We start from the raw sequence: 13,445 nt of genomic DNA, 5'->3' as shown, positions 1-13,445 counted from the left end.
CGTCGAGCGAGTCGGCCAACGCCCGGGCCAGCTCGTTGGGGTCGGGCACCGCGTTGTTCCAGGCCTCGCACTACTGGTCACGATGCCCAGTTGGTCCCCCAGCAGGTTCGCATCTGGGTACTGGTCTGCGCCTCACTCTCTCTGTGATTTGAAAATTAATCTTTCAATTCCAAGCACTGATGGAAAATTGCGTAAAAATTGCTAAGCAAATACTGCGGCAAACATATCCGACTCACAAAATCGAATCACGTGACCTCTTTTGTTTGATAAAGAATTGAAATGTAACGAGCCCTCTCAGCATTTTCTCGTGACTTGATTTGTTTATCTTGATTTGAAGCTTAGAATATCAGAAGAAGTTAGAATTTGTAATTTGAAGATTAACATTTTGTACAAGACTATATAAGGCCAAGAAATGTCGATTGTACGGTATCTGCATTTAACAACACTTTTCAATTTTACTTGCAATTTACTTTACCAATTATTTATTTGCTATCATTTATCTTTAGTTCGTAGTGTAGCCATACTGATTGTTTTCTTTCCAAATCGCCACAGAGCCCGATTCACTTCAAAAAACCAAAGATCTAACCTTTGGTAAAAGGTATTTTGTTGAAAACCATTTTCGGCGAAGCATCTTTTTGGCTCGCTTGGTGGGACCATTGTGGTTCGGTTTGAGGAAGTGCAAATGGCGAAAACGAGGAATCAAGAGCCCCGCAATGCCACTGGCGAGGAAAATCAATCCCCACAGCAAGGTAATGAGAGGCTTGACCGGTCGGAGTCGTCATCCACTGATGCAGTGGGTGATGACAACGATGGTGGGAATTTAGTGGATATTCCGCGGAATCTCACCGATGAATAGAGGAGATAATTGGAGCCAAACCCAGTGGCAACCATGAGAATGACGTTCGACGAGCAACAAAATAATTTGGCTAATCATGTGGCTGATCATCTTACTATAGTGCTCAAACCCATGATAGTCAACATGGTGAACGAACTCGCCTCTAGGCCGGGACCATCAAGTGAGTCATTTTCAATGCAAGGAAGTCAGGTGGCAATGGGGTATGTTCCTTTGACCTCTTCTGCTCAATTAAGTAATGTCGGTAATTTCGGCCAAGCAGTACCGCAACCAGTGGTAAGAATATTGCAAAGGCCTAAAGTTCTCGACGGCCATAACCAAAGTAATCCTAACTTGGTTAATCTTGCCAATATGGTCAATCAAAGTGGTCCAATTCCAAATAATTCCACTGGAAACAATGACGATGGAATGGCAAATCAAAACATAACTTTGCCGAACGTTGAAAACGAGAGGCCAGTTATACCGCCACCCAATGGTGACAATGTGAGACCATTCGGTATTGCTATGCCACCACCCGTGGGAGTAGTGAATCCACTGAACCCGTTGATTATCGGTGTAGCAATTCCACCAAACCTGGGGTACTTACTGTATCGGTCGCAGTCGCCAATGGACAATTTGGCACGGCCGCCTTCCTTGCCTAGGGGGCCAAATTGGTCGGGTCCAACAGATGCAAGACCCCAGAAGGAAAACTATTGGGAAAATTTTCTATGCTGTTTTGATAATGACAAAGATAATCAAAGGCCACTAATGTATGTATTGGCTAAGTAGTACTAGGTGATATAAACACAAGCCACAATGCATATGATATCATAAACAGCCAGGTGATTTTGATACGAGGAGTGGTCTACCACTGTCAAGAGTGTTATGCTAATATTAAGGGATCGCTGCTGATATCTTAAATGAACAAGATATTGGGCGTGGAGATGTCTACAAGTTAGAAGGATCTTTGGATAAGGTGAACATATGGAAGGATTATGATTGAGGGTGAACAAGTTGAGAAGAACGGGGATGTTCGTGAAGGCTTGGAATGACTAAAATCGGGTAAACAGTTGGATGGACCCTGATGATGGTAAACAAGCCTAAAACGAGGATGTTCGGTAAAGCTTGAAAGAACCATGAAGGTGAATAGCTTGTTATGGTCGCAATTGTTAATATGCTTGGAAGGACTAGGATTATTTGTTGTAGTAGATTGTTATCGGAGCAGCAGATTGTGGGCATGAGTAATTGCCGATATTAGAGAGGTGGCGGATGTGTGACATCCTCCTTCCAACTTTAATTTGGTGTCTAACAAATATCTTCAAGGTTTGGAATCTGGAAAAGAGCACCAGAGTTGATCATGAGCAGTTCTAACATTAATAAGCAAGAGACAATCTAACAAACGTACACTGACACTGTTTAGGGAAAGTACATTCTCCTTCCAACCTTAATCTGGTGTCCAACAATTATCTTCAAGGTTTGGAATCCAGAAAAGAGCACCGGAGTTGATCAGGAGCAGTTCTAGCATTAATGAGCAAGAGACAGTCTAACAAAAGTACACTGACTCTGTCTAGGGAAATTGCCAAAATGTCAAAGGGGCGTTGCCAATGTCAAGGAGCCATTCTGACGATTCTGAGCGACATTTTGCCGCTGGCAATGGTAGAACTAACGGCTACTTGAGGATTTCAATAAGGAACAGTCATCATAGGAATTGCTATATATTAAGTCCAAGAGAAGTAATTGTGTTAGGTGGAAACGAATTAACTAATGTAGTACTTTGAGTGTTCTTCTTTGCTATTATTTTGCTGTTAGTAGCCATATATTGTTGATGTCAATGTTTGGGTCATGCTAATGTTTGTAATAAGTGATAAGAGCACATGTACAAGAGTGATAGCAATACGCAAGTTCTGATAGTGTGATCTATTAGAAAGGCGGTACTTGTTGATTATAACTTATCTTAAAGATTACTTGTGGATTCCAACCTTGTTGTGGCTTTTAGTTTAGAGAGTGAACATAGGTTTGGAGATAAAGCCGAACCACTATATATCTTTTTGTAATACTATCTCTTCACTATTAGTAACACATGTTTAATATCATCACCATATGTTCAACAGCAGCATGCGCACCTAATTTCTATATATAGTTTCTCCTACTGTTTGAAGTTGAACTCGTTATATTCTGCAAATATTTTTTCATAGCTCTCAAACAACCTTTTTACTCCCATCTAAGTTATATTGTTAGCCCCAATTACAATGTATAATTGAGCAAGCCGTATGAATAGTGATGCAGCGTATGGGCCTTGATGGAGGAGTTCCTAGGCCCATCTATCGCCAACCATATCTCGATTGGGTTGACATGATTCAATACCCGAGAGGCTTCAAATATCATACTTTAGTTTGTTCACTGGACAAGATGACTAGTCTACAGTGGAACATATTAGTAAGTTTACAGCCCAATGTGGTGATGCAAGGGACGATGGGTGTATGAAATTGAGATTGTTTCCTTTATCATTATAAAAAACAGCCTTTATGTGATATGCTGGTCTACCAGCTAATTCTGTTCAGAATTGGGATGAGATGGAAAACAGATTTCATGCCTAGTTTTATAGGTTGGTACCTGAAGTGACAATAGTAGATTTGGCCAGTGTTAGACAATATAACAACGAAACGGTAGACCAATACATTGCTCGATTCAAGAAATTGAGGAATTGGTGTATGGTTTCCCTCACCGAGAAACAAATCACGGACCTAGCAAAAAGTGGCTTGAAATTCGCCTTGAGAGAGCGACTTGAAGGCCAGAAGTTTACAGATTCATTCTCATTATTGACTAGTTGGTGAAATATGAAAATCTTTGATTGAAAAGGATAAGAAGCCATATGAAGACTATAAACAGAATATGACACTACTTGATCGTGAGGATAGTTCAGATGAGGATATCGACCAGGATGAAGCCATCAAGATCACTGAGGCCAAAATGATGCTCGACAAGCCTTACGTTTGTCAAGCTTTGAAACATGGCCCGAGTTAAGGAAACTGTTATGGCTAGGACAAAAGATACACAGAGCTATTCTTTTGATATGACAAAGTTAGATGAAATATTTGATCTCTTTTTGGCCGATGGTTTAATAAAATTGACAAAGGGACAAACCATCCCGAGTAAAGAAGAGTCGGTCAACAAAAGATATTGTAAGTGGCACCACTCAACCTTCCTTTCTTGCCGTCTTCGCATTGACTTACTCAAAATCTAACTCCAATCTATGCTACCGTTTTAACACTCAGATACATATATGTAGAATTAGGACCATCACTCTCTTGCCTATATACATATTACACATCAGATCACCTGCAAAATATCTCAACTTTCGTTTCTTGCCGTCTTCGCATTTACTTACTCAAAATATAATTCCAATCTTAGCTACCGTTTTAATACTCATATAAATGTGTGTAGAAACAAGACCAACACTCTCTTGCCCATATACATATTATACACTAGATTACATTCCTTAATCCTGCAAAATATCTCAACCTTCCTTTCTCACCGTCTTCGCATTGACTTACTCAAAATCTAACTTACCGTTTTAATACTCGGATAAATATTTGTAGAAACAGGACCATCACTCTCTTGCCCATATACATATTATGCCAGATCACATTCCTTAATACTGCAAAATATCTCAACCTTCTTTTCTCACCGTCACTGAACTTCTATATAAATTCCCCCCGTCGAGACTCCTCCTCACTTAGCTCTGCCATCATGGGGAGAATTGCACGCGATCTGGCTCTCTTGACGATCCTATTGCTCATGGCGTCGGGTAAGTCTCTCTCTCGGCACCCTCGCAAATCACATATTTATGTGCACGTTCGCGACGAGTAATGATACAAATTTTTTTTTTTGGGGGTGGCTTTGCAGGGACATCAAGCGTACATGGAAGTGGAAGCGTGCCTCTTGAGGAAGCTCCCTTGAGCCCTCCCCGTTGCACCGAGCTCAAAGACTGCACGTGGCACTGCTTTCGATTTGGGTGTATTAACAAAGGTTGTGTTGATGGGTTATGCAAGTGTCGGTGCACGTGATAGATTATTAGATGCCTTGAGATTTGTCGTATAATCATGGTGAAGATGTATGCAATAATTGATTTATGTAATGTTATGGAGCCGGAAAGTGACATTGATTTCATAATCGATATGGTTTATTGCTCCTAAGAGCGGCATTTCAAGAATCCATGTCGATGAAATCCGATTTGCGATTGTTTCGTTGGAATTTCTTTCGCAACGAAATATCTTCAATCAAAAGTCATTATCATACGGTTGTTCTCTCAAACATTCATGTCAATTGCCTCACAATTTTGGATAGTGTGGTGGTCTTGAGCACGTTTCGTACGCCGATACTCCTCATTTTTGTCAGTTGATCCATCGGTTAAATTGTCCCATCCCCCGGTGGCCTTGAACTTCTCAACTCTCTCTCAACGCTTCTCATGTATTTAACGAATTGTACACTGTCCTTCACCATAAGCACATTCATTGATAATTACTAGTCCTTCGTCATTGTACGTCGACAACTGATTTACTGTATCTATTAGCGTGCGTCGGCATTGCAAATCAATATTGATGTGGCCGTCGACAACGTGTCACATGCATAGCAATGTCCGCACACTAGTCATGCGTTAGTCACGTGGTCGCTTGTGCTTACACATTAGTCACGTGTTCATCTATGTTGATGGCTTGATCATTTTTTGGTACATACAAATGCCCCCTATTAAAACGATTAAAAAAGATTTTAATTCTTTTAAAGTGATACATTTAATGTACGCACTCTCTTTTCGCAGACAGTATGAGGACGTGCATTGTTCTTCCAACGCTTCATACTCTACGCACAGTCAGCCAACTCATAATGTCCTGTGGTGCTCTGATACGTTGCTTCGACCGACCTTTCCTGCGAATCGTCGTGAATCTTCATCATTATGGATCATATTTTTTCGAATTGCCATCTTCTGAATCGCTATCCATTCCAAGAAATTATATATTTGGATAAAAATCTGATTTTTATACTTCGCTACAGACGTCATCGACTCAGATGAGGCTGGTCAATCGGCTTACTGCTGCGTGCCGGTCTCTGTGTTCCAAATTGTACACTATTTGTCGCGACCTAAGCCAACATCATGAAGCCAATTGCGCCAATTGCGAGCGGGAGACGCATTTGTACAGCTTCGTCCTCGCACATAGGCAGCACTTTGGTTTTATGTTATCCCATGTTGTAGGCAGTACCTCCACTTCAAGCAATGTCGATGTTCTGGTAGTACCTTAGCTTATGTAGTCCATTGTCGTATCATTGTCTTATGTGGCCCGCCGTCTTTGTGTTTAATGTTCCTAATGAACAATTCTTTTCCCTTTTCACTTCATGCCACGTCTCTTCAGTTTGTTCTCAAGATCTTGATCAATGTTTTATATCACCGATACCATCACTTGATCGTATCATCAACTGAACCTCAACGTTGTCAATCGGATTGAAGCAAACAGAGGTAACGTTGTTGAGCTGGGAGTAAAGAAGGTGAGACTCTCCCGGAGGCTCAACGACTTCGATCATGGTATTCAGGTCACCCAGTCTCTGGTAACACATGCCAATAAGCTTGTGGAGGATCAGGTGCCTGCGTTTGACGAGCTACGGGATGAATGTGATCACTTTCCCCCATTGGTGCAGGCTCATGCTTCGGTAGCCCAGCAGGCCTTGGAGGAAAACGTCGACCGTTTGGAGGATCGCCTTGCTGCTTTCGTCTTCATGTTTAAGAAGCTCATTGGTCTGGTGTGATCAATGTTTGTTGTTTTGTGGCTGTGGATGTCGTCGTCATCACATTTCCTTTCCTAGTCCAGTCGCTTTTTGTTTAGGATCGATGTACTTTCCTTCCCTGTTGATGTGAATACAACCAGTTCTTTTGATGTTTCTGTATCTACTTCCTTTTCCTGATCACTTAGTATTTTCAGCATCTCCCACATGGTCGGATGGTACCTCTTTAAATACTTCCCATTAATTGGCCTTGGCATATTTTTTTTCCATCTATATCCATTAATCGATAAGTATTGCCGGTTAAAATATATGTGACCAAGTAAAGACCTTCCCAATTAGAAGACCATTTGCCGAATTTCTCACGTCTATGTTTTTTGGTAATATGGTTTTCCATACCAAGTCACCAACGTCAAAGTGTTTTCGCTTCACATGTTTATTGGGAAAAATATCAAAAAAGTCATAAACCTATTGCATTTGTACCAATTCGGTTCTAAATCTTTCAATTGAACCAATTTAGTCCTAAATTTTTTCACATTGGTACCAACTCAGTCTATCCGGCCAATTTAGGCCGGAAATCATTGATGTGGACTCCGGCTATCCTACATGGCACAACCGGCGCTGACGTGGACATTTTAAAATAGTTTTTCGATTTTTTTTTATTATTTTGTTATTAATTTTTCTTTTCTTTATTTCTTCTCTTTTCTTTCTTTTCTTTTTTTTCTTTCCTTCCTCTTTCCTCCGCCAGTCACCAGCCTCTACGATGATCGGCAGAGGCCGACGAGGGCAAGGGCTGGGATGCCCTCGCCGGCCACAGGGGAGGCCAGCCCTTGGTGAGGGCTGGCGAGGATTGGACAAGGCCGCCCATGCCCTCGCTGAATCTGGCAAGGGCACCCTTGCCCAGCCCTCGCCAGAGGCCGGCGAAGGCCAAGACGCCCTCGCCCACCTTGTCGTCGCGAGGTCCCTCGCTAGATCCGGCGAGGAAACCCTTGCCCAGCCCTAGCCAGATCTGGCAGGGGTATGGGCGGCCTCGTCCAGCCCTCGCCAAGGGCCGGCCTCCCCTGTGGCTGGCAAGGGCGTCCCGGCACTAGCCCTTGCCAGCTGCCGGCGGCCTTCGCCGGTCATCGTGGAGGCTGGTGACTAGCAAACGGAAGAGGAAGGAAAGAAAAAAAAAAGAAAGAAAAGAGAAGAAATAACAATTACTTAAGTACCAAATCAGAGAAAAAACGATCATTTAAGTATCAATTCCGACCAAATTGATTACGTGGCATTTATAATTAAAATTTTTAATATGACATGGTAGGATTTAAAAAAAAAAATTCAATCCACGTGAACATCCAAAACGACGTTGCACAATCCGACTGGCACTGAAGTGATCATTTTTTAACAACGATGAGTACTGAAGTGATCACTTTAAATGAAAATTAGCATTCAAACAATCACTATTTACAACTTTTGGATGACATCATTAGGGGTTATATGCAGACTAGAAACGCCGGAGAGCCATGTAGGACTAAGAAATTAATAAAATATGATCATGTCGGATTTTTGGCAATTCATATTGAAGTTGACACTTAAGTGACCGTTTTTTTTAAATTGACACTTAAAGTGATCCGAAAAAAACTTTTGGCACTAAAATGAGCGCCCTACACAACTTTTGGCACTTCTAGTATCATTTTCCCCTAAATCGGTGTAGAATTTGCTCTTCTATGAACTCATTCACAATCTTTTGTGTAATATTTTTATAAGAGGATATTAAAGTAATCGATGGCAACCAAAATAAAACGATGCTTTTTTCATGAAGGAGGGTATATTTTGCCTATAACGACCATGGTTTAACAATAGATTTCAACACGAATGCTTAGACATGTTGAATGGGACCAGTCTTTGACAAGGTTCATAGCTCTTTGCATAATCAATGCAGTCTTGAGTCATGGTTGGCCAGAAATAACCATGGCAACGCAATAACAATTTCATTTTAATTCCAACCTGGTGTGCCCCACAAATCCCTTCGTGTATTTCTGACATGGTGACCATTGACTCATACTTGTTTAAGCACCTTATTAAAATTTCATTGACAGTTCTTTTATATAATTCGTCATCAAGTAATAGATATTTCATCACTAGTCTTTTGAAATTTTTATCGAAGGCAACGAGATTTCTCAGATACTCAACAAAGGGTTTTCTCCAATCCTCTTGGTTGATATATGTGCCTTGATCCTTATATAGATCGGTCACCATCACTATTGAAGACAATTTTTACTTTTGTGACGATAAACTTAGCCAATCTTTTGATATTTTATATCTATAGGCCATTTGAGCTTACTCGTTGGATTTCGTATTCTCATCTGTTTGATATAAACCAATTCGTAATCAAGAAGTTACTTGACAGCTTTTTCACCAAAGTATAATGGCGAATAATATTCTCATTAAGGCATTGATATTCTCCAGTTAATTGTTTGACAACTAATTAAGAATCTCCTTTTATTTTTCCAAAATGTACATTCATGTCAGTCAAGATATTTAGACCAACTATTAATGCCTCGTACTTCGCTTGATTGTTTGTGCAATCAAAATCGAGTTTGAACATGATATTGGTCTTATACTCCTTTGGCGACACTATTAATATTCCTATTCCTAAAAAAACTATTTGCATATGATCCATCGAACTACAAAGTCCATGGTAACATTTGTACCAATTTGGCAATACAGCCTTTGACGATTGGCTGAGTTAGCATATGCTTAATCACATCTGTTTTGCATATTACATGAACCGTAGTCGGCAACATGCAGTGACGTTTCATATTGCAAGTAAAGTACAAGGACAAACATAGCTTTTCAATTGGAGTACATCTCTTTTCTGCATCAGTCAACATTCGACTGAGGTACTAGACTACCTGCTCTTTGCCCTCATCATTCGCTTGTGCCAGTTTGCTTTCGATAGTCGTGTCTGTCATCAACAGATAAAGTTTTAAAGGCCTACTTGCTTTAGGTGGTATCAAAACTAGAGGATTAGACAAGTATTCTTTTATATGATCTGCATTTTGGTGCTCTTCTCTTTCCAAACAAAATCATCTTGATTCTTCAACTTAATTAGAGGAGAAAGCTTCTATCTTGTCAGACAAGTTAGCAATAAATTGATGTAAGAAGTTCATCTTACTTATGATCATTTGCAGTTGCTTTTTGTTCATCAGTGGTGGTAATTATAGATTAGCCTTAACTTTATTCTTATCTATTTCAATCCCTCTTTGGTCAATCAGGAATCCTGGAAAATTACCAGCCCTAACTCTACAAACCCATTTCAGTGGGTCATTTTCAATTTAAACTTCTTAAATCCCAATAAAAGCTTGTTTGAGATAGTTCAGATAACTTACCTGGTCTGATTTGACGATGATATCATCAATATAAACTTCCATGAATTCCCAAATCATGTTGTGGAAGATAAAGTTCATCGCTTTCTAATAAGTAGCTCATGCATTCTTCATACCAAATGACATCATTAACCACTCGAGCGTGTCAATAGCTCCAGGACATCTAAACGCAGTCTTGTGTATATCTTCTTTTGCTATAAATATCTGGTTATACCCCGAATGACCATCCATCAAGTTAAAGATCATTTTACTTGGTCCGATTTGACGATGGTATCGTCAATATAGACTTCCACGAATTCCCTAATCATGTCGTATTCGTGGAAGATAAAGTTCGTCGCTCTCTGGTAAGTAGCTCTAGCATTTTTTTTAGATCAAATGGCATCACTAACCATTCGAACATGCCAATAGCTCCAGGACATCTTAACGCAATCTTATGTACATCTTCTTCTGCTATAAAATATCTGATTGCACTTTTCGACAAAAAGAAAAATCGGTTACACTATAGTTACAGCATCAAGTCCCATAGCATATTTTTTTTCCTTTTCATCTGGGCCCTTCTACGCCCCATTTCATAATTCACCTAAAGATAATGACGACAATTGATTGGCTTAACCAAGGTCCATCATCGTGGAAATTACGCGGTTGCTTCCCTTTTTTTTTTTGGGGGGGGGGGGGAGGTTTTTCGAAATGTACCTTTTTAACTGAGCAACAACTTTTTTTTGTGAATTGACTGTAACTTGATCTTTAACTTTTAATTCACCAAATTCTTTTAGAAATAAAGATGGACAGTCTTTGCATGGAAAATTGATATGCACCTCAATTACTCTACTAGAAAAATGACACAAATGGTCATGAACCTTGACTCAACGTACAATATTATTCATAAATTTTTATTTTATTCAATACGATCCCTCAAATTTTGATACATATTCAATTTAGTTCTGAATCTATATGAAAATGTTCATTTTTATCCCTTAACTTGAATAAGTGAAAGGTTATTATTGGATATTTTCATATAGCTTGAGACTATATTAAATATTTAATAAAAATTTCGAGATCACCTTGAAAAAATTAAAAATTTATATACAACATTACACATTGGCTAAAATTCGAAAATCACATTGAACAAATTAAAAATTCGGAACGATATTGTAAATTGAGCTAAAGTTCATGAATTATCTATTTTATTTTCTATACTCTATTAAATAAGCAATCCTCCAACTAATAAAAGAATTTTAAAAAAAGGAATACTCTCTTTCCTTTGCCTCCTTGGTCTCTGGGATAAGTATTAAATATTCACTTTTACAGAAAAAAAAGAAGTTGAAGAATAAGTATGAAAAAGGATAAAAAATAAAAATAACACTACAGCGTTGGCCAATCAAATTGGAACAAGCCACGTCAACACTCTTCGTCAACCCTGGCGTCACTTCTTCCACATTGAAGCTTCGTCAAGCTCTTCACGAATCCATCCAAATCCTCGTCCGAGCTTCCTCCGTCGACCGCGTCCGCCGCCGCCTTGCTCAGCCTCTCGACCCGGCCCCTCTCCGGCCTCGTCCCGTCGAGCGACTCGGCCAGCGCCCGGGCCAGCCGGGCGGGGTCGGGCACCGCGTCGCCCGGGGCCTCGCACGCCCTGATCGCGACGCCCAGCTGGTCCACCAGCAGCTTCGCGTCCGTGTACTGGTCCGCGCCCATCGGCCACGTCAGCATCACCACCCCGGCGCCGATCGCCTCGAGCACCGAGTTCCAGCCGCAGTGCGTCAGGAACCCGCCCACGGCGCGGTGCCTCAGTATCGGCACCTGCGGGGCCCAACCCCGGATCACCAGCCCCCGCCCCGCCGCCCGGTTTTCGAACCCGTCCGGCAGGAGCCCGTGGCCGTCCCGCACCTGCCAGTCGGCGGTATCCCTCACGCACCACACGAAGTGGGCCCGGCTCATCTCCAGCGCGGCCGCCAGCGCCGCCATCTGGTCGTTCGCCAGCGCCGTGCGGCTCCCGAAGCACACGTACACGACGGAGCGCTCCTCCCTGCCGTCGAGCCACTTCAGCACCTCCTCGGCCGGGACCGAGCTGGACCCGCCCCGGCCGGCCGGGCTCACCGAGTCATCCACCGGCGGCAGGAGCGGTCCCACGGCCCAGACCCTGCCTGGCCCGAACTTCCCCTTCATGTGGTCGACGTAGACTCTCTCCAACTCCGTGAACGTGTTGAAAACGACGCCCCAGCTTCCCGCGTTTTCCAGCCAGCCCTGCCTGTAAAACTCCATGTCGGCGTCTCCATCCTTGTAGATCCTGAACAGGTGCGAGATCTGCCACCACCGGTACGTCGGCGAGTTCGGCACGTCGCGGAAGGTAACCGTGGAGTCATCATCGTCGCTGCTGCCGCCGTTCTTGGGTAGGTTTTGCCAGAGCGAGAACTCGATGGACACGGAGAAGGCGGCGGAGGGCGAGAACACGATGCGGGGGATGCCGAGCTCCGAGGCCAGGTGCCGGGTCCACCCGAGAAAGAAGTCGGACAAAATGGCGATCGGTGGCGAGGGGTGGGAACGGAACCACTCGAGGACCGCCGGGTAGTGGTGGTGGCGCATGGAGAGGATCTTGACGATGAGGCTGTTTTTGGTGCCACAGGGGATGTCGGGGGCCGGGATGACCAGCGGGTGGAAGAGGGAGGGGTGTTCGGAGAGGAGGGGGAGAAGGAGGTGTTGGTTGAAGGGGGTGACGAGGGCGGTCACGCGGACGCCGCGGCGGACGAGGCGGTCGGCGAGGTCGAGGAGGGGGATGATGTGGCCGGAGGAGATGAAGGGATAGACGAGCAGGTGCGGAGCGGCGGGGACATCGGCCGCGGCGACGGCGGCGGCGGCGGCGGGCATGTTGGTCGACGCGGAACAACTTCCGGTGTCAAATTGCCGAAATGCTATGATGGAAGAATATGTGAAGGCCTTGGTTTTGAATAATGAGAGGAGGAATGAAGACTTATATTTATACCATTATGTGTGTGCGTGGACGGTGGGACTCTAGCCACGATTTAATTGGGAATTGCTGGTTGGGACTCTCTTTCTCAACTTTTGTCTTCTCATTTTGAGTTCAGATTGGGTGGCGGTGCGTCACGCCTGACGACGGAGGTTCTGATGCTTCTTCGCATTTACGCAGAAAGCTCCAAACCAGATGTGTAGCTCTAGGGCCCCCACCATGACTTTCGACTTCTGCTTCCGCCAACGAAACTGGTCTCTGAATAGGCAGGCGTGCGATGCAAGCAAGCATGGCTCATCATTCCCAAAAAGGGGAGAAAAGGGCAGAAGAAAGAGGCGTGTGGGGGCAGGGTCCTGCCTGCTCCGGTCAATTTCGACCGACCTACCTAGGTTGAAATAGGTAGGTCTCAAATGCAGACCTGTGAAGGTTGAAGAACTGGACCAAGATCTGGACGGGCTATTTGGTGGATTCACTGAATTAACACGCTATTTTCAATTTTAATTTTTTA

General features: G+C 43.0%; 1 protein-coding gene and 1 long non-coding RNA gene across 2 annotated transcripts; one reads left to right on the top strand and one right to left on the bottom strand.

Annotated features, from left to right (window-relative positions):
• Window positions 1-4,557: 4,557 nt before the first annotated feature.
• On the top strand, window positions 4,558-5,086 carry LOC130140328 (uncharacterized). The gene is made up of 2 exons (XR_008818347.1): window positions 4,558-4,640; window positions 4,739-5,086. It is a non-coding gene; the product is annotated as an uncharacterized LOC130140328 (long non-coding RNA).
• Window positions 5,087-11,073: 5,987 nt separating this feature from the next.
• LOC115676764 (flavonol 3-O-glucosyltransferase UGT89B1-like) lies at window positions 11,074-12,992 on the bottom strand. The gene has a single exon (XM_030599748.2). It carries the CDS (start codon window positions 12,835-12,837, stop codon window positions 11,374-11,376), a length of 1,464 nt encoding a protein of 487 aa, XP_030455608.1. The 5' UTR covers window positions 12,838-12,992; the 3' UTR covers window positions 11,074-11,373.
• Window positions 12,993-13,445: the final 453 nt, after the last annotated feature.

Source organism: Syzygium oleosum, unplaced genomic scaffold (genome assembly GCF_021117445.2).
Source record: "Syzygium oleosum isolate NSW1041296 unplaced genomic scaffold, Sole_v2.1 Sole_v2.17, whole genome shotgun sequence".
In the NCBI taxonomy this organism is placed as follows: Eukaryota; Viridiplantae; Streptophyta; class Magnoliopsida; order Myrtales; family Myrtaceae; genus Syzygium; species Syzygium oleosum.
Note: the sequence above shows the minus strand (reverse complement) of the source record. Positions and strands in the feature narration are given on the sequence as shown.